General features: G+C 51.0%; 1 protein-coding gene across 2 annotated transcripts in view; it reads right to left on the bottom strand.

Moving 5' to 3' along the window:
• The window catches only part of CDH23 (cadherin related 23), a 195082-nt gene that overhangs the window by 29261 nt on the left and 145672 nt on the right, over nucleotides 1-20149 (bottom strand). Inside the window, exons 24-36 of one of the 2 annotated variants that reach the window (XM_071748993.1) lie at nucleotides 19808-20027; nucleotides 19163-19315; nucleotides 17567-17680; nucleotides 15842-15990; nucleotides 9147-9207; nucleotides 8429-8577; nucleotides 6924-7059; nucleotides 6345-6733; nucleotides 6143-6252; nucleotides 4646-4790; nucleotides 3955-4083; nucleotides 3709-3837; nucleotides 2289-2516 (exon numbers count right to left, since the gene is read on the bottom strand). In XM_071748993.1, the coding sequence (XP_071605094.1) occupies nucleotides 2289-2516; nucleotides 3709-3837; nucleotides 3955-4083; nucleotides 4646-4790; nucleotides 6143-6252; nucleotides 6345-6733; nucleotides 6924-7059; nucleotides 8429-8577; nucleotides 9147-9207; nucleotides 15842-15990; nucleotides 17567-17680; nucleotides 19163-19315; nucleotides 19808-20027 (2112 nt within the window). Of the gene's footprint in view, nucleotides 1-2288; nucleotides 2517-3708; nucleotides 3838-3954; nucleotides 4084-4645; nucleotides 4791-6142; nucleotides 6253-6344; nucleotides 6734-6923; nucleotides 7060-8428; nucleotides 8578-9146; nucleotides 9208-15841; nucleotides 15991-17566; nucleotides 17681-19162; nucleotides 19316-19807; nucleotides 20028-20149 lie in introns of those variants that run through there. The other variant, XM_071748992.1, reaches the window with a different exon arrangement.

Genomic DNA, 20149 nt, shown 5'->3' with positions numbered 1-20149 from the left:
CACAGTACCCTGGCATTGCTTATCCAAAAGCAGCTGTGGGTCAGGCTCCAGTGTGACTCAGCCCCTGGCAAAGAGATAAAAACTCGTGGTAGGGACTCTGTTACTCAGAGAGTATGTTTGTGTTTTGTTTTTTTTTTTTTCTCTTGCTTCTCTTTTTTGTTGTAAAATAGGGAAAAAATTGCCACTGTCCAAACATAAACATTAGTCATACCAAACCAGCATCAAACCAGTACAGATGGGGACCCAGAGTACTCCTGGCAGTATGCCAAATTCTCACCCTTTGAGGCTGAGGTGACTTCTGCAATTCTTGCAAAAGGACACCAGGATTTTCCAGTTGCAGCTTGGAAGGTTTTCTTTCCAGCAATGGTTTTTTTGTTTGTTTTTTGGTTTGGTTTGGTTTTTTTTGTAAACGCTTTTCTTTTACCATCAGTGTTTTACCCTTTTCCTCCTGCACTTCCAGCTCCCAAGAGGATGGCTGGTCTTCCATGCACCCTTGCTGTCCTGGATGTCACATGTCACCACCTCTCCCAGCTTTGTCTCCTGTACCTCTCCCATACTCAGAAGGCTAAATCTTGGAGCACATGGAGGGACATACGAATTACAAATAATAATTGTACATCATTGCACCAGCCCAGACTTGTGAAACCAAAGTTTCTAGTAGGTGCCAAACTCCCAACATACATCATTTTATCACCCCAGCACGAGGCCAGCAGCCACTGAGTGACATGCAGGACAGCTTTTCACAAGACCCGAGTATTCTCAAGCACTGAAAAGGGCCAAAATTCTTCTCTCCATTCAGGAATCGGGTCACCAGACACTTTGTTTCTTTTCAGTGTGGTGGGATTTTGACTGTCACTGCTGGCGTTAACTTGGTGTGGTGGTCACGCAGCAGAAACCCTGAGGTCAAGAGAGGCTTCTGGGACACTGCTTTGGCACCTTGAAGCAATGAGCTGTGTCATTTGTCCTCTCCCCACCCCCCCCTTCCCCCACCAGGAAGGGAAGAGGGCATAGCCATGACAATGGGATTTGCCAGTACATTCCTTCCCTTGGCATCAGCAGCAATGCTCCAGCACGTAGGGGTGATGGGGACCTGTCTAGGAGGAGGTGGTGGTTTCAGGTGCTGCAAGTACACCAGGCTGCCTTCTCTCCTTTTGGAGAAAGAGTCTGACCTAGGTTTCAGCCACAGTGGCAAACCTGACTTAAGAAAAAGGTGGTGATGAACAAGCAGGCATGTGAACTGCTGGGGAGGGAGGAACTGAGAGTGCAAAGCCTGAAGCGAGAGCTGCAAGCTGCAGTTTGCAGCGCTGGCTGTAACCCATTTCCTCAAGGTGCAGAGCAGGGGTTTGCAGTGAGGGCTGTGCTGGGAGGGCAGGGAAGAGGAAGGGTGGCAGGGTGGATGTCATGCATCCCTCACTGTGCTCTGTGCAAGCTGGCATTGCACTGATCCCCACAGAGCTGGGGGCTAGGAGGGACTTGGGGCTGGAAAATGCCCTGAATGTTATTTGCTCTTTTAACCCTCCCACACCAGAGTCATCCTGAAAAGCAGAAATAATGAGGCTCATGATTTACAGAGCAGGGAAGGGGCAAGGGAGAGAAGTCAGGCTGTGGCAGACACAGGTACCCACCAGGCACTCCTCTCTCAAAAGCAAGGTGGTACCTCCCCAGACTGAAGGATGCTGGAGGGAGTCTTGTGTAAGCCCCAAAACCCGTGCCCAGACTTTGTTCAGGGCAGGCAGAGAGCTCCAGACAGCAGTGATGAGACCAACAAGCTGCCCAAATCTTGCACAGTGGTGACAGTGGCAATATGTACCAGAGCTCATCTTATTTGCAGGCACTGGAGCAGATACATGTGGGTCCACAGTGAGCTGAGCTGCTGTTCCGGCCATGTCCTGCCCAGAGATGTGTGCCAGAAACATCCCTAGATCTTTCAGACCTTGGTGCAAGGAACTGGCAGGACAACCCCTGCAGTCCCCAGCACATTGGGATGCTGCTAGTGTTTTTGACATTAACAGATAGGAGTGAAAACAGGTCAGTGCTTTGCTAAAACCCCTTTGGAGCAGACACAGCAGAGATGGAAAGCATCTGACTGAAAGAGGAGGGCCCACAGAACCAGGTGGTGAAGGAGGCCAAATTTGGGCCCTAAGACACAACCTGAATGACCAGGTCACCAAAACATTGCTCCCTGTGCCTGTTCCTCCCTTCTCTACTTGATGTGTCAAGGCTGAGATCCCTCCTGTAGTGCTGCTCATCTCCACCTTCCCCCCAGACAGCCCGTGGTAGTGGCTCACCGACAGGGAAGGGTTTCCCTCGTCCTCCACGGTGACCACCAGGCTGTAGAAGCTCTGCCGCTCGCGGTCGGGTGGGGAGGGCCGAGTGGCGATCTCGCCGGTGACACGGTCCATGCGGAAGGTCAGGTCCTCATTCCCACCCGTGATGTAGTAGGAGAGGACACTGTTGAGGCCTGCATCCCGGTCTGTGGCACGTACCTGGACCACCGCCGTCCCACCGCCGACATTCTGTGGATAGAGATTTAATAACATAATTAAAATAACATAAAAAACATAATAAGTATTGAGAGGGACTTTTCCACCTTCAAGCTCTCTGCCCCAGGCAGGGGGGTGCTCTTCTGGATGCTGTTTCTGCAGGGTTTCTTGCAAGCCATATTTTATCTAATAGGTGCATCTTTGTGCAAAAAAATGAACCAAGTCTACTAATCCTACAGCTGGTGGCTCAGCCACAGCCTTGGCAATGAAAATCTCTTCCCTTTGCTTGAGTGCTCCTGTCTTTTTTGTGTTTGAAACTCAGAAATTAAATGTGTTATTCTATGGTGGCTTTTAGAAAGAAATGGAATCAGACGAATAGGGGACATTGCTGTTAATTCACCAGGGTCAGCTCTGAAATTGCACCTCTTTCTCCTTATGTCACAGTGTCTCCTGCTCTTTGCAATGAATCTGATCTGATTCCTGGCCCCAGAAAGCTGCTCCTTAGGTCTTGTCAGGACTGGCACAGCCTGGAAAGGTGTAAAATCCGGAGTGTGTGCAAAGGTGAGGGCTGTGTAATGGACTCAGAGCTAGGCTAATTATTTTTGGATATTCCCATTAGGTGGAAAATCAAAACAGAAAATTCTGTTCTTCAGCCAGCTCTGAACAGATATTAAATAGATAAGAAAAACCCTAACAGGGCAATAACTTTAATGCAAAGCTATTAATCACCCGCAGCACTTCCTCACAGCTAAGTGTCACTTGCTATTACTCGTATTTCATTTTTCATCATCAAATTAAGAAACCCCCCTGGTCCAGGAATTAAACTGTCAGGAAATAAGTTGTCTTTTCTCATGCCTGATTGTGTTTTATTGCTTAATTATCTGGCTCTTGCTGAGCTGCTTCCTGAAAGCAATTCCTATTCTGCACTGTGCCTCCTCTTGTGTCACTTGGATGGCATTTCCCATGGGTGTGTAGCTACTTCTCCTTCCTGCTGGTCCCTGTAGCTTCATAGGCTTAAGCTGCCTGCAGAGCTCTCTAATCCCAAAATCAGGAGGCCATCACAGGTGAGGGCTTGCAAGGAGCCAGCAACCCTTAAATGACCCGAGGTGAAGTTTGCAAGGGGCCAGCAACTCTTAAATGACCCAAGTTAAGGTCTGAGCACATGCCTTGTGGTTAGACTGCACCTTGGGAAGATGGAAGTACAGAAGCAGAGCTGGGTGCTCACCTCACTCACGCTCACGTTGTAGCCAAAGGGGCTCTCAATGACAGGGGGGTTGTCATTGATGTCGAGGATATTGACTCGCAGAGTATGCTCCTTCCTCCGGGGGGGCACCCCACCATCTGAGGCTTGGATCTGCAGTTGGGGATGGATTTTGAAAAAAATGCTGGTTTTAATTTCACAGCCTTAAGAGAGCAGCCTTGATGCTCAAAGCAGAAGTCCAAAGAGGCAAGTGGGGTAGTTGGTGCTTACCCGTAAGGTGTAGTGATCCAGCAGCTCTCGGTCCAGTGGCCGTGCCACAAACACCTCGCCATAGGTGTTGTTGGTGGTACGGATCTCAAAAGCCTGGCCAATGTTCCCTGATGTCAGTGAGAAAGTCACCTGAAAAGAAAGAGAGAAAAGAGACCCTGCAATAATAAACCCAGCATTGCCTCAGGAAGTCTTTGAGCATCTTCAAATCTCCAGGGTGTTGGGTGTGCTGGCTTCTTGCAGCCACCCCAAAGCAAACACCCAAAGGCCAACCCCGGTCTTATCACCAGCCCTCCAGTGGCATGAGCAATTTTTGGTCTTGAAGGTGATGGGACTTCACTAACACGGGGCAAGGAAAATAACAAATGCTGGAGAACTTCCTGCTCAGCCTGCCAGGGGGTTTGCTGCCGGGAGAAGCCACATCTGGTTTTCAGATTGCTGGGCTCCTTTTGGAATGTGTCTCAAAAAGCTTTTTTTCCCAGACAGCCCAAGGGTGATGTTTTTTCCTCCTCCCCTGCTGCACACCTCAACCACAAGGTGCTGGTACCAACTGCACAACCCCCACAAAACTGCTGCCATTAACAACCAGAGTTTTCTCTGGCAGGGAGGGGCTTGGGAAGAGGCATTTCTGCCTCAGTGAAAACTCACCAAGGCCTCAGGGGCAGCCCTGAGGTTGCTGCACCAGTCTCCCTACCTGCCCATTGCTGCCCGCATCTGGGTCACGGGCCAGAACAAGGGCCACCCTCTTGCCGACAGCACAGTCCTCGGGCACGCTGACAAAGGAGTCGGAGGTGATGTCAAACTGGGGGCTGTTGTCATTTTCATCCAGGACTGTGATGGTCACCTGCAGGCACAGCAATGAGACTCAGGCAAGGTGCAGGTAGGAGGAAGCCCCCTGCCCACAGGGCATCAACAGCCACCCTGACATCCCTGGTAAACTCTTGACCTGCTGCACCCCTCTGAGGTGCTAAGGGTGTTGTCCATCCCACATGGGAATGGGTGTTTGAGCCCAAAACCTGAATCACAGGATCACAGACTGGGTTGAGTTGGAAGGGACCTTAAAGATCATCTAGTTCCAACCCCCCTGTCATGGTCAGGGACACCTTCCACTAGACCAGTTTGCTCCAAGCCCCATCCAGCCTGGCCCTGAACACTGCCAGGGATGGGACAGCCACAGCATCCCCTAGATTTTCTTCCTAAGTTTTCCCTGAAGCTACATCCCTGTCTACAGAAAAAGAGGAGGAGGGATGCTCAGCAGCTGAAGAAAGAGCACAAGGGTGGTATTTTTTTCTATGGAACATCCTCCATTTTTTTTAATCCTCCTGGGCCATGGAGCAGCTCCTGCTGCTGCAGGGTCACCTTTTCCTGCTAAGCTTTTCACAGGCAGTGATTTCATCCCTGCTCTCAGAATCAGGGGTTAGGCAAGGATTGCTTTAGAGCTCAGTGGGTGCAAAGAAGACAGAGTTGCGTGTACTTAACTACACCAGGGCAAGCTGGGCATTGAGCAGACCCCTCTGGAAAAAGGCACGTGGGTGAGTGGAGACCAGGCAGCAGATGCTTGGAGGGGGACTTCACCAGAGGTGAGCAGGGACCAGGCTACCTCGGCCACATTTAGCCAGAGGAAATGCTCTCATCCACATTTGTAATCAAAAATGCATCAGGGCGACACAGAAATGAGAGAGGAAGAGCCTTTCTGTTCCCGGGGCTCTATTTCTGGGTGCCCTGAGCCCCCAGGTGCAGCCAGGCTGAATGCCACAACATCCCGGAGGAAGCATGGGAGAGAGTCGTGTGCTTTGGGGCAGTTAGGTTATTTTTGCTGCTGGATTAAAAACAGGGAATGGGGAGAGGCAATTCAGCCCCCCCAGCCCCTGTGACTGATCCAACAGTGCCACACCAAGGCACTGGGACTTCTGCTGACCAGCACCATGTCCCAGAGGATGTCCCAGAGGCTGGAGTTGGTAGGACAGGGTTGGAGAGGTCTACCTTGTTCCCTCCCTGCAATTCAGTGAGAAGTTCGGGATGAATCCTGACCCCCAAGGTGTTGCCAGCATGACGGACACGCTTACCTTCTGTTGGAGGAGAGCAGAGGGGGAAAAAGAGAACACAAAGAGCCAAGAGTTAGTGGGGGATGAGGACAACTCATTTCTGCCTATGGAAAAGATGGTGGGGAAGTGGGGGAAGTGGGTAGAAGCTACTCACCACTGTGGAGTCAATCTTTGGTCCTCCATCATCAGCCACCACTGTCAAGGTGTAGAAATCCCCCTTCTCTCGATCCACCTGGCCTTTGACTGTGATCACACCCTGCCAAGGATGAAGAACAGTTGTGTTAGCCACCTACAACGTAGTCCACAGTGGACAACCAAGCCAGCAGAGAGCATGCTGTAGTTACTTACAGTGATTCCATTTATTTTGAAGAGGGAGAGGGCCTGGGTATTGGTGTTGGGGTCGAACTTGTAGGTGATCTGGTTGAGGTTGTCAATGGAGTGGGCCTGGACCCTGAGTACCTCAGAGCCCAGAGGTATGTTCTCCATGATCACAGCCTCGTAGCTACTATTGGAGAATTGCACAGCCTCATCCAGCTCGTTCAGCAAGCTGACATACACGCTGCAGAAGCCCTGGTTGTTGGGAGGTGCCTGGTCTGTGGCAGAGACATTCATCAGGTAGCTGGTTTTGGTCTCGTAGTCCAGATAGTCAATCGTCGTGATGAGGCCCGTGCTCTCATCGATCTCAAACTTCCCCTCAGCGCCTGAGACGATTTTGTAGCTCACCAGACCACCGTTCCCTAGGGCAGGAGCAGGAATCACGGTGCCGGTTGGACCAAGCATCCCAAAAAAGCAAGCACCACCGATGCCAGCCCTTGCCACAGAGCAGAGCCCATCCCATATGGGAACTGCAACCTGGGGTCTGTGCAGCGGGTGGTTTCACCACTTCCTCCCACACACGCTGGGCACTTCCCACCCCCAGCTTCCTACCTGTGTCTCGGTCAGTGGCCCGGACCACAGCCACTGAAGTGCCGATCCCCGCTGTCTCCCGCAGCCCCAGGCGGTTGTACTGACGCTGGGTGAACACCGGCACCTCATCATTGACATCTTCCACATAGACAATCACCTGAAAAATCCACCAGAAAAAACACGAGTGAGCTGGGCAGGCTCAGGAACCCTCACAAGCATCTCCCACTTCTGAGGGGAAACATCTCCTCCGTGGCACTCATCTCCTGCCCAGGAGAAACGTTATCTCCACTACAGACACCACTAGATGGACAGTGACCACACACAGTTTTAATGTCATAGATTTCCACCCGCCTCATGGTCGAAGTCGCCCAGTCCTTCCCTGGCCAGAGAGAGGTAGAGTCTGTACATTATTAATTCCTCTGTGCTTTGAGAGCCCCTGCTTGAAACCTTGCACCCATTAAAACACTGATGACTTGGTGGGAAATTTTGCTCCGAGTTCAGCGGGTCAAGCTGATGTTTTTCCCTCAGGGAATATATTTTCTTCTCCTGGTTTTCTGCTTGCTGCTGGTGCTGTGGGCAGCTCATGCTCAGCTGGAGTCCACCCCACTGCGGCTCTAAAAATAGATGCAACCAGAGGGCTGGGTTTGAGGGGACCGTGGGAAGTTGGTGTATCCCTGCTAAGGGTTATTGCCACCAAGTCCTGGCTCATTTACATAGATGCCTGGCCAGGAGACAGAATTTCCAACGGGCTGAGGCTCAGCTCTTCCACCTGCTGGCCAAGCCACATCTCTCCGGGTGGTTGGGACTCCTACGAACAGAGACTGCCAAACCACGAAATTGCAGAATCATGGAATTTTTCTGGTCCGAAAGGACTTTTAAGATTATCAAGTCCAACCATTAACCCAGCAGTGCCAAAGCCACCACTAAACCTTGTCCCTCAGCACCACATCTACATGGCTTTTAAACACCTCCAGGGATGGTGACTGCACCACTGCTCTGGACAGCCTGTACCAGGGCCTGACAATACTTCCAGGGAATAAATTGTTCTTAATATCCTATCTAAACCTCTCCTGGCACAACATGAGACCATTTCCTCTTTTCTTATCACTTGGTACCTGGGAGACTGACTCTTCCTCACTCCAACTTCCTTTCAGGGAGCTGTAGAGAGTGAGAAGGTCTCCTCTCAGCCTCTTTCTGTCCAGGCTGACCACCCCCCAGTTCTGTCAGTTTTACTCCTCATAAAGCTTGTGCTCCACACTCTTCCCCAGCTCTGTTTCCCTTCTCTTGACATGCACCAGCCTCAGCAGCCTCATTGTACCAATATGTCACAGGAATAAAGAAAAAAACCCAGCAAAACAACCCCCATCCAACAAGCTCTTCTCTACCATCAGGCAAACCCCAGAGACTTTCCATCAGCATTTCCATGCCAAATCTCTCAAACTTCATGCACATCCATAAGAGCTGGACACAACTGGCTTCTGATGAAGCATCCAGGATATTTTGCATGAACCCTTCAAAGTCCTTACCCGCACGGAGCTCCTCATGGGTCCCTGCTCTGTATTGTAGGCCTCCACCTCCAGGACATGCGAGGAGTTCTGCTCCCTGTCCAGGCTGCGCACACCTCGCATCACCAGCCCCGTGCTGGGATTGATGCGGAATTGGTTGTGCTCATTTCCTGGAAGGGGAGAAAAGCAAGAGGGATGCTGCCCGTCACTGCTGCATCAGTCCTGGCCACATGCTGAGCCCTCCCTTGAGGGCAGGTTATTGAACAAAACCCAAACCCTCATAGGCTTCAGCTACTATGGGTTCAAACTAGAGGAGGGTAAATTTAGAGTGGAAGTTAGGAAGAAGTTCTTGCCCAGAGAGGTGGTGGAAGCCCCATCCCTGGAAGCTTTTAAGGCCAGGCTGGACGGGGCTCTGAGCAACCTGATCTAGTGGGAGGTGTCCCTGCCCATGGCAGGGGGGTTGGAACTGGATGATCTTAAAGGTCCCTTCCAACCCTGAAAATTTTATGATTCTACCTCAGAGTTTATTCCTGGTCAAGCCAGGAGCTATGGCATCTAGGTGTCCATCAATGACAAAGTGTCCCCCAGCAATTAATAATAATGGTGCTGAAGTTCTGTTTGGGAGTGGTGGAAATGTTGCTGTGGGCTGCAAAGTGCAGAAAGATGGAGAGCACCAGGAAAGTGTGTGGGTGGCTGGCCAGAGCCTGGTGGCAATGCACCAAGGGGCACCTAGACTTACCCTTGACAATCCTGTACCACACTCTCCCATTAATGCCTTCATCTGCATCTGTGGCTTTTACCTGTGGGAAAAAACAAAAACAAAAACACAGCAATGAAGGTGAAGAGCAGGGACTTCAGACCTGGATATAAACTCTACCAGAGGCTGGACATCATGCTCCTGCATCTGAGCCTGCGAGCTTCCCAACTGTAAAGCAAAAGAAATTACCCTCCCCTTGTCACTGGCCAGCAGGGATAGCAGACTCAGGATCCCTTGGCTGCCAGGTTAGTTGTAGAATGGGCTCAGGGTGGGAACTGAGCCTGAGGAATATGTAATAAAATCTGCAGGTCATTGTGCTGGTGGAGATGCCTCTATTGGTCCCTCATGACAACACTTGCCCTGGAGATACCACCAGGGATAGAGCCTCTGGACCCCACCAGATGGGTCTGGGAGAGCTGCTTCTGAGCCTGGTGGGCACCCAGCCTATGGCAGCATGTTAAAGCAATGACCTGCAGCACACAAGCCTGCAGCCAGGTCTGGTGGCTCCAAGATCTGCTTACATTTACCTTCTCATCACAATCTGTTGTGAAGTCATCCTAGCAGTAGCACATACAAAAAACACCAAAAGAAACATAAGTACAACCAGCCTGGTAGTCTAGGCACTGGTCTGAGTCCTCACAAGACCCCAGGCAGTGGGCAGGAGCTTAGCATGATCCATGCATGTATGAAATAATCTGACTGCCATGAGAAGCCCAAGCCACGGGTCCCCTCTGGTGTCTCTGCACAACACTGCAGTGCTTTCCCTTCACACTCCAGCTTGCCAGCCCCAGCAGCAGGACCTGGGTTCCCTCCCCATCTGGCATCGGGCCACAGCATCTCCTCCCCTGCTTCCCACTGAGCATCCAAATACCTAAAGGGCCGGGGAGACAAATCTTTGCAGCTTTTGATGCTGTAACTTGACCTGCTGTGCCCAGAAAAATGCATTTTTAATGGTAGAAAAACAGGAAGGTTTTTAACATGGTGAGCACTGGGGGGGAGCAGCAAATCACACTCTGCAACCCCTCTTCCCCCCATCCTTAGCCTCCCTTTTCTGGGAGCACCCTAGGACTTACTGCAGGCAATTCGGGCACATCAAACAGGTGAAATGGGTCAGCCCAGGTATTTGGATGGTGGTTGGTTTGGTTTTTTTTAATTTTTTTTTAAAGTAGCTTGCATTAGAAGCCTGCTGCTGCTTTGACCCATTGAAGTCCCCAGGGAGCTGTGGTATTTTATTAAGCTGTCCCAAACTTGGGAAAAAAAATTGCACTTGAGTGCAAATGATGGGAGAAAAGTTTTCTGCTGCAGATGAGAGGCACCTTCTGCAACCAGGTTTATCTTCCTGCTAGAGAGCTGGCTGCAGGCAGTCTCATCCCTTTCAGACACCCCCAGATACAGGGAATGGGTTAGAAAAGGAGAAGAAATAATAAAAGAATGGGAAAAGAGCAGGTGGTTTGGTGCAGAGTCACTGGGAAAGGGGGAGCAGGCACTGGGGATGGCTCAGTCCCCCAGCCACACAATTCAGCCTTTGGATATGGGAAACATGTCCCAGGGAGATCAACAACCCCTTATCCCAGCAGGGCACCAATGTTCTGGCAAAGTCTGGGGAGGGGCTCAGTGGCCACCTGGCTACCATGTCTCTCCTCTTGTTTAGAGGACAAAGGAGCATGGGGGGAGGCTGGCAAACAGCAGAGTGCGGTGGAAGAGGTGGCAAGGCAGGCATGGAGCTTGGCTGGTGGGTGAGAGGTAGGGACCCCAAACCTTCATGGCAAACCCACTGCTGGCCACTCAAACAAAACCTGAGGGGCCAGCAAGACAGCCCAGGTACATGCCACCATCCCTGGCTGTAGACCTGCTGCTCTCAACCTGGAGCTGCGCAGGGAAAGGGCTGAAAAAGAGGTGGGGAGGGGACATGGGGTGGGTTTGGACTTAAGGCATCACTCCTCCCTTCCCTGTCATGGTCCTTCCTGTGTCCCGGTGCTGGGAGAGGGGGAGGGTCCTGCGGATGCAGCTGTGACTATTAACAGAGAGGGGGATGGGTACAGCATCAATTGCAGCCCCCTCTGGGTGGTACCCAACTATCCAGGTGCAGAGGTGGGGGTTCTTCAGCATTTCCTTCTTCTGCGAGTGAGTGAGGAACTCTTAGTGCACTGGGAAAAGCTGGGGAGATCTGGGAGAGCATTGCTAAGAAAGATGGGGAGGGTAAAAAGCTCTTCTTTTCATCTGAGCTGTACTACAGGCACAGAAGTGCCTGAAAACAGCCTTTTCTTTGCAGGAGTATGAGAAAAGGAAGGGAGAGCATATGGAAGAACTCCTGCCAAACTCTGCAGCTGTGCCAGGCCAGGCCAGAATAATGCTTGCTGTCTTCTGCTCACACACAAGTCATTTCTTCTCCATTTTCATCAGGTACATTTTGCTTTTTATGCAATTTCTCTTCTTTCCCTCTGATTCTCAGCTGTCTCCTGGCAAACACTGGGTCCTGAGTGCCCATGGGGATGTCTCCTGTTAGAGCCGATCCCAATTTCAGTGGCTTTTTGTCGAAATTCTGCTGAAAGCACTGTAGCTCTGCCTCAGGCAGCAGTTGGAGAGGAATCCCCTTTGTCCGCATAAACACATTGAAAAATTACCAGCCCAAACCCAGGCAATGAAAACTATTCCAGAAATAAATAAGAAATAAACCTCTGAACCTTGCTCCCTCCATATCTCAGCTGATTGCCTGCAAAGGGATACCAGCAAGGGCACATGGGTCTCCTGCAAACACCCTTATTAATACCAGCAAACATTTGGGTCCACAGTGGCGAGAGCTATAGAAAAAGCCCTTAAGAAATTAATAATTTCACCCCAGAGCAGGCTGTGGGAACAGGCTCTGGGCACCATGGGATGAGGGAAGCTTACACAGATCCTACAAGAGCAATCTGTAAACTGGAGCTGGGAGGCCACCTACTTAAGCATGCACCTGCACATGGAAGGGACAGAGGGGACACCAAGACTCTGAGTTCAAGGGCACAGTGATCTCTGCTTGGCTTTGCAGCTCTCACTGCCTTTGCTTGAGGTTGTTTCCTTCTGCATCATTTGAAGGGCAAACAATGCTTGTGTCAGTTCTGATACAGCATCTGGCTTTCCACTGGGGCATCTCACAGCTTCCAATTAGCAATTAAAGACGTCGCTGATGTCTCCTCTCCCAGTTTTTGAAAACTTTAGTGGCAAATGTTTGCTTGCTGCCAACACAAACCTGTGTGGTTTTGGGATGGTGGCTTCAGGAGCAGACCCAGATCCTCTTCCTTTCTCCCTCCTGAACTCTTATTTTGAAATTGGCTCAATCCGGCTCTGTATTTGTGGGGTAAGGAACAGGTACAAGAACTGTTCTTGCACAGAAGCAAGAGGCACCTGGAGCAAAAGGATGGGTGCAAACTGTCCTGGGGGCAATCTGACCCAATGGGGTAAGGAGAGGGCAGGCACCACAGGCTATTTGGTAAGAGGCTTTGGGAAGCTGGTTTGAATCACTGTTTTCAGATCTGGCTGAGAAGCTTGCAGCATGTCTGAACCTGAAACCCGGTCAGCAAAATGCCTTACCCCAGAGGATTTTTGGCACAAGCCAGGGAAGGGTGTTAGACCTCACCCCAGCAAAACAGAAAGGTGCAACACTACAGCTTGACAGGGAGTTATGTGGGCAGAGGCCCAACTGGATATTTACGGGGGTGATAGGGAATAATCAACCCAAATGACAGTCAATTCAGAAAAACAACTTTTCTGGGGAACAGAAAACAGCCAAGCCCCTGCAGCCCGGGAGGAGGATTTTGGACCTTCTCTAATATACAGCAATATGTCACTCCCAGAGAAGTTCCTGCTGGTGTCATCTCAGAGGACATGGAGCTGCATGTATGGGGTACTACCTGTGCTAGATTTCTTTGCCAGATATTTTTTCACTTCAGTTTGGGGCAGATATAAATCCCACCTCTGTGCTTTGACTGCTGTCAAAGCATACAGACTCCTGTCAACCTGTGTCACAGAAAACATGGCTGAGAGGACCTTGGGCATCAAAGAGAGCCAAAAAATTCATCACTCTGGACAGAGGGGGGCTGTCTGTCCAGCTTCCAAGTGGTAATCACCTGTGTCACTTCTCTGTGACACTGTGTACAGCAGGGAAGATGAGCACAGAGGACCCTGTCAATGAGACCTCTCACACCCCACCAGTCCTCAGGCTTCTGGTTTCAACCACGGAGCTGATCTCACCCATCGCTGCATCCTCCCAGAAGGCAGACTCACTGCCCATCATCCTCACACTTGTCTGCATCTTTCTCCTCCTGGCCACTTTCCTCATCTTTGTCACCCTCTGCAAGCCAGCAGTGCTGGAGCAATCCCACTTGGGTCTCCTCAAATTTGTGCCTCATCACCCAGCAGATGCCAGCGAACCCCAGCTGAGGCTCTGGAGGCTACTGGGCTCCCTGAAATGCTCCATCAACACCTTCAGGAGGAGTCACCCAGTGTTCCAGGGCCAGCTCACCTGCCCCAGGAGCACCTCCACCATCATGGAGTCCACCAAATGTGATCCTGCTCTGTGACAACTAACTTACCCCTTGCTGCTATCCTTTCCCAAGCTTTGGGTTCAGGCTTAGTTCCCTCCTCATAAGCCTCTGGAATCCTGGGCATCTTGGCAGAGCCCTCTTCAGCAGCTTGTTTCTAGGCAGCAGTTCTGCAAGGCTGCAGGAGATTTTGCTGTTTCAGGTTCTCAGATACTTTCCAGGTTACTGTTTCCTGGCAGGAAAGGCAGAGGCAAACTACATACTACACCCCTATGCAGCTATCACCAGCCCCTCAAAATACTGCTGCTTCATTTCTTTTGGAAAACATTGCACAAGTCTGCAAGACACCTGAACAAACAGCCTGGGCGAGAGCAGAACAACCTGGCTGCCTTGAAGAGAGGCACCTTGGAGCAAAAACACTCCCCAAAAAGCAATACTTGGCTGAGATTGCTCCCCAAGATGTGCACTGACATGGGTGGAGGAAGGTTTTTGCCCCCGATGTGCTGCCTGGTCCCTGTTTCCTCATTTCTTGTGCAAGGAGCAGTGGACTGCTATGGTTGATGCTTGAAAGGATAAATGTTCCAGTTGTCTGCTGGAAATCTGCTTCCATAAACGATCAGCAGGAGCAGGTAAACATGCCTGTAAATGCATTGAAGAGGCCTTTGGAGGCTCACAGCCCCTGCCAGCTTGGAAAGGCTCTGTGGAAAGCTGAGCCACCTGTTTCTGCTGGGAAAGGGTACAACAGCCAGCAGGTAAGCTGATGTGCATAAAGGAATTACTAGGAAAAAGAAAAAGTACTTTAAATCTTGGCATGTCTGCAGCTTCCACTATGTTCAGCCATCAGGTTTGCTGCTTTGGGTGATGTGTGCACCCAATGCCATCTCTATGAGCTTCACATGGTTCATGACAGTCTTAGAGTACAGTTCTCCATCAGGACCTCCCTGGGCTGCCTGGGACATTCCTTACTCTCCTCCAAAAATTCCTGGCTTTCAGAGAAGGGTCTGGGGAAACTTTTAGAAACTCTTGTCTCAGGGACATGGGGATGTATTTCAAGGAGGGAGACTTCCAGTACAAAGGGTGAAAGGTGAAAATTAAAGGTGAATAATAAAGTAAATGTGTTAAATTGACTAAAACCAGGTGATTGCCCATTTCCACTTTTCTCTGATTTTGTTCTGTGGAAAACAACTTTTCCCCAAACAATGCCTCTTCTTTGCCACAGGTCCCCAAGTATGCCCTTTTCTTTTGGGGAGCATTCTCTAAAAAAAAAGGGACTTTGAGGTCAGACTGTTTTCTCCATTTTCTGTCTTTCAATTTGCCAAAAAGGCTCAGTTTTGGGATCCCCACATCTCTCCTTTTCACCTTTAGGAATCACATACCTGGTGCCAGGTCACAACAGGTGTCCTCAGGGTTTGCATTGGGGACCAGCCACCCCCAGAAGGACCCACAGCTCCCAGCAAACCTTTGTTGAGGGAGGCAAAAAGCTTCTTTCTTCTCCACTGGTGACTCACCCTGCCTGCCAGAGCCAGGGACAAAGCTGCCCCTTTCCCCTGCTCAGGGTGAGGTATTCAAGGCAGGAGGAGCCCTCTGCAAAGAGCCTTTGGTGCCAGCTCCAGGAGAGCCTTGGGTCTGAAGGGATGCTGGAAGCTCTCAGAGGCTGAGTGAATGCCTGCATTCATTCAGTGCTCACTGAGCCATTCAGCTTTGCCCACCGTTCCCTCACAGAGGAAGAAAAATGAAAGCAAAGTCCAAATGCTTTTCTCCCTCTGTTTCCCCCCTACTCCCCTCCAAGCATCTCTTAGCATGCACTCTTCTCCCTCCCCCTCTTTAGATCCCTGCTCTCTCTCCCCTCTCCTCTGGGAGGGGACATAGCCAGGCAAAGGAGTTTCACCAGCACAGGACTTGTCTTTGCCCCTCTCACCCATTCAGAAATGAGACAAATTTCTTATTCACTCCTTGCATTTTGCTGTTGTCTCCCTCCTGCTCATAGCCTGGGTTAGCAGAGGACCATACAGCAGGAACACATCTTGCCCTGACCTGGAGGAACAGAGAAAATTTCCTTCCTGGGCTTCCATCAGCTCATTACTGCAATGCTGGGGGCCAGAGAGCTGGGGACCCTTCTCACCCACCCAAAGGCCCTCGTGTGAGAAAGCCACGTGCCTGCACTATGCTGCTGCCAGCCGGGATGTCCTCAGGGATGCTGACTTCATAGCTGCTCTGAAGAAAGATGGGTCGGTTGTCATTGACATCCAGGACAGTCACATAGACTGTGGCAGTGCCGGTGAGGCGGTTCCCAGTGGGACCATTGTCTGTAGGGAAGAGAAAGGCAAGAGGAGATTTGGTCACCTCCATCTTCTCCTTGCACAGGTGGTGCTCAATCATTGGCTGATGAAAATAACAGCACCAAAAGTGCTAAACTAAAATCCCTTGTCTTGTCTGCAACGTCTACATCCCACACTGAACTACAAGGAGCGTGTGTGTGTTTCTGCCTAACCTGAAAGAGAAAGGAAAAGCCAAACTGTCCCCAAGCTCTGCTGTGGAGCCACTGTCCAGCAAGGCTGGAAATGCAACTGGTCATTAAAGAAGCTTTGCAGCTCCGGAGACTAAGAGAGTGATGTGTACTGGAAGAGGCTGCTGAAGGTCATAGAATCATTGCATAGTTTGGGCTGGAAGGGAAATCAAAGACCATCTGGTTCCAACCTACTGCCATGGGCAGGGACGTTTCCCACTAGACCCGGTTTCTCCAAGCTCCATCCAACCTGGCCTTGAACACTTCCAGGGATGGGACAGACACAGCTGCTCTGGGCAGCCTGTGCCACCATCCTTATAGTGAAGAATTTCTTCCTAATATCCAATCTAAATCTCCCCTCTTACAGTTTGAAACCATTCCCTCTCATCCTGTCTCTCCATGCCCTTGAACAAAGTCCCTCTCCATCTTTTCTGTAGGTCATCAATTTGGGGGATGAAGATGGGCAGCAGTCACTTCCAGTGCCAACCTGCACCTTGGCCACTGCAGGGGAGCAGTGTGGGTCTGGTTGGAAGCAGCTGGCCCTTTCTAAAAGCAAACCCCCCACTGAATGTTCTCTAGGCCCAGCTCAGCCAAAGAGCACCAGGACCAGTTGATGTGCTGATCAGGATGTATCAGCATGGCTCTTGCTTTTGCCAGAAAGGATGAGGCAATGGTGAACATAGACTTGGTTTGTTTTTTCCAGCATGCCTGATGCAGGTGAGCACTAAACCCACGCAGCTGGTACTCATGGGATCTGATGACCAGGAAAACACAGGCAGCTGGGTACCCACCCAAGGGGAAGGATGGACCCTTTTCCACTTGGGGTCTGGCTCAGTGTGCCCAGATGGTGCAGCATTCCCTCCACACACACTGTGGCACCTTCAGTGCCATGCCCCCAAGATTTCTGACCAGGCCACTTATGTCTTCTTTCAAAAGGGATGTTCAAGTCTTCTGTAAGCAGGCACATCATTATAAAGCTCAGGGAATGATGACCAAGATGGGCTTGGCAAGCAGGCCCTTTGCCTGTGCCAGGTGGCCCTGGATTAGTTGGCAGCCATGGAGCCAACGGGTGGTGATGCATTAGAGGAAAGGTGCTGTGGCACTGGCATTTCTGGGTGCATGGCAGCATGGAGCCTCTCAGGAATGGTCTTGCCTTCCCTGGCTGAAGGGGGATGCCCTGGGGCTGGACAAGTACAGGGTTTGAATTTGCTGTCTCAAAAGTCATGGTGGAAGTGGGATATATTAGTGCCTGTGGACTGTGAAATGCTGACACAAACCAAGGTTGCTGTCTCTCTGCCATGTTTCCAAGGCAGCTTGGCATGTGCACAGCCACCCCACGTGGCAGGTTTCCCATGGAAACAGTGGGAAATCCTTACCGATGGCCTCCAGGATCAGTGTGTATGATGCCACAGTCTCCCTGTCCAGACTCACGACCGTCCTGACCACCCCGTCCCTGTAGCCAACACTGAATTTGCCATCTTGGTTCCCACCTGCAGGGAAAGGACAAGGTCCAGATTACCCATTGTATGGATGCAGGGAGCAAAGCCATGAGGTCAGCCTGGCTGTAGAAATCATGGAATCACAGACTGGTTTGGGTTGGTTAGGAAGGGACCGTAAAGACCATCAAGTTCCAAACCCCCTGCCATGGACAGGGACAATTCCCACCGGACCAGATCACTCCAAGCCCCAACCAACCTGGCCTTGAACACTTCCAGAGAGAGGGCAGCCACAGATGCTTTGGGCAACCTGGGCCACTGTCTCCCCCCTCTTACAGAAAATAATTTCTTCCTAATGTCTAACCCAAATCTCCCTATTCCAGTTCCTAAACATACCAGAATCAGAAACAAACTGGGGTAGCTTTGCATGTGGCCTGTGGTACCTTTGGGACACCCCACATGTTTTCTCTTGTGGCAGAGGCTGGAGGGGCTGTGCAATGAATTGTAAGGTTGCTATTGTGAGAAAAGTGACTCGCTAGTGACCCTGCTATTTTTTGCCCTCCTCCTGTAGGCTAAACACTATTTGCAAGGCAAAGTGCAGCTGGGGGTTTTCCCCAGCCTCCCACTGCAGGTGCTGCAGCCTGGCACTGCCCTGGTGGCATCACTGCCCACAAGCCCCCTGACTACCAAAACTTGCCTGCACGTGGGACTATGAGATCATAGAACAAGAATTGGTTTTGGTTGGAAAAGACCTTTCAGACCATCAAGTCCAGCTGATAACCTGGCACTGCCAAAGCCACCACTAAACTGTGTCCCCCAGCACCTTATCTACCTTGCTTTTAAACACCTCCAGGGATGGTGGCTCCACCACTGCCCTAGGCAGCCTGTGCCAGGGCCTGACAATACTTTCGGGAAAGAAATTGTTCCTAATATCCAATCTAAACCTCTCCTGGAACAACCTGAGACCATTTCCTCTCATTTTATCACCTGTTACCTGTGAAAAGACACCAAGCTCCCTCACTCCAAATTCCTTTCAGGAAGTTGTAGAGAGGGAGGTCTCCCCTTAGCATCCTTTTCTCCAGGCTGAAGACCCCAAGTTCTCTCAGATTCTCCTCGTAACCCTTGTGCTCCAGACCCTTCCCCAGTTCTGTTGCCCTGTTATGGACACACTCCAGCCCCTCAATGTCTTTCTTGTAATGAGGATCCCAGAAGTGACCCCAAGATTTGAGATGTGGCCTTATAGGGCTGAGCATAAGATGCCTTAAAACTGCATAGGGGCCTCTAGCCCTAACTGTGTGTCACACAAATGCCATCCCAGGGGTGTTAAGCCCATCCTCATGCTTTCCCTGGCATCTCCCAGTAGTGTGGAAGGGCAGGGGACGCTGGGGGCAAGGACTGACCCTGAGCAGAAGGAAGAGAGGCCAAACAAGTTTTGGAGGGGCTGGAAAAGACAATGCTGATGTGCAGAACACCCTGGCCATGGGGTGACCACAATTTCCACAGGAAAATCTGCAGCCTTTTGCAAGGGGTTCATACCTGTGATGAAGTAACTGAGCTCAGCATTCAGCCCAATGTCAGCATCTGTGCAGTTAAGCCTGACCACTTTGAAATCCCGGGCCACATCTTCAGGCAAGGACACATTGTAGACCGCTGGGAAGAAGGTGGGGGTCTCGTCGTTCACATCCAGAACTGAAAGGGGAAGCAAAGCTGAGTAACCCCCCAGAGTCTTCCCCTCCTGCAGATGCCAGGCTGATGTCTGCTGGACTCTCAGACCACCTGCCCCCGGCTTTGGGAATGCCAGGGAACACTCTGTCTGTTGTTCCCTGACACCTGAGTGGTGGGGCTGCCTGCAGGGTGGCTGGAAGGACTGATCCCCATGGCTCCAGGCTATATTTTGTTGTCTCTGATATGTACAGATCATCCCCCTCATATCCAAAGAAACCACATTACTGTCGTTAAAGTTGCTGTTTGCACCAAACTCATTTCCATCCCCATTCTTTTCCCATCTCTGCACTACCAAGAACAGGCATAATGGGTCAGATGATGCATCCATCTGACTCTTCAGCATGTCTCCTACATAAACCATGTCAATTCCAGCAATGTGTCCTTGTCACCCATCTTTTTGGGACCGAAGGGGGCTCTGTGGCTGGGGAGGGCTTGGAAGGGCCTTGGTGCACCCACCTTTGACGGTCAGGGTGCTGGTGGAGCTCTTGGCAGGCACACCAGCATCACTGGCCACCACACGCAGGTAGTACTGGGCGATCCTCTCCCTGTCCAGCACAGTAGTGGAGGTGACAAGCCCACTGGTGCTGTTGATGAGGAAATCCATGCGAGGCATCCCCACCTGCATGCGGTACGTCACCTGCCCGTTGGGACCCTCGTCCAGGTCTATGGCCACTACCTGGTGGGGAGAGAGGAGGAAAAGGGTGAGCTTGGGAGAGCCAAATCATCACCTGGTGATTAGAAATCACAGTACATAAACCTAGAGCATTGCTTTGTCCCCTGGGATGAAACAAAGGGGTC

This window comes from Heliangelus exortis, chromosome 7 (assembly GCF_036169615.1).
Source record: "Heliangelus exortis chromosome 7, bHelExo1.hap1, whole genome shotgun sequence".
NCBI classification, from domain to species: Eukaryota; Metazoa; Chordata; class Aves; order Apodiformes; family Trochilidae; genus Heliangelus; species Heliangelus exortis.
Note: the sequence above shows the minus strand (reverse complement) of the source record. Positions and strands in the feature narration are given on the sequence as shown.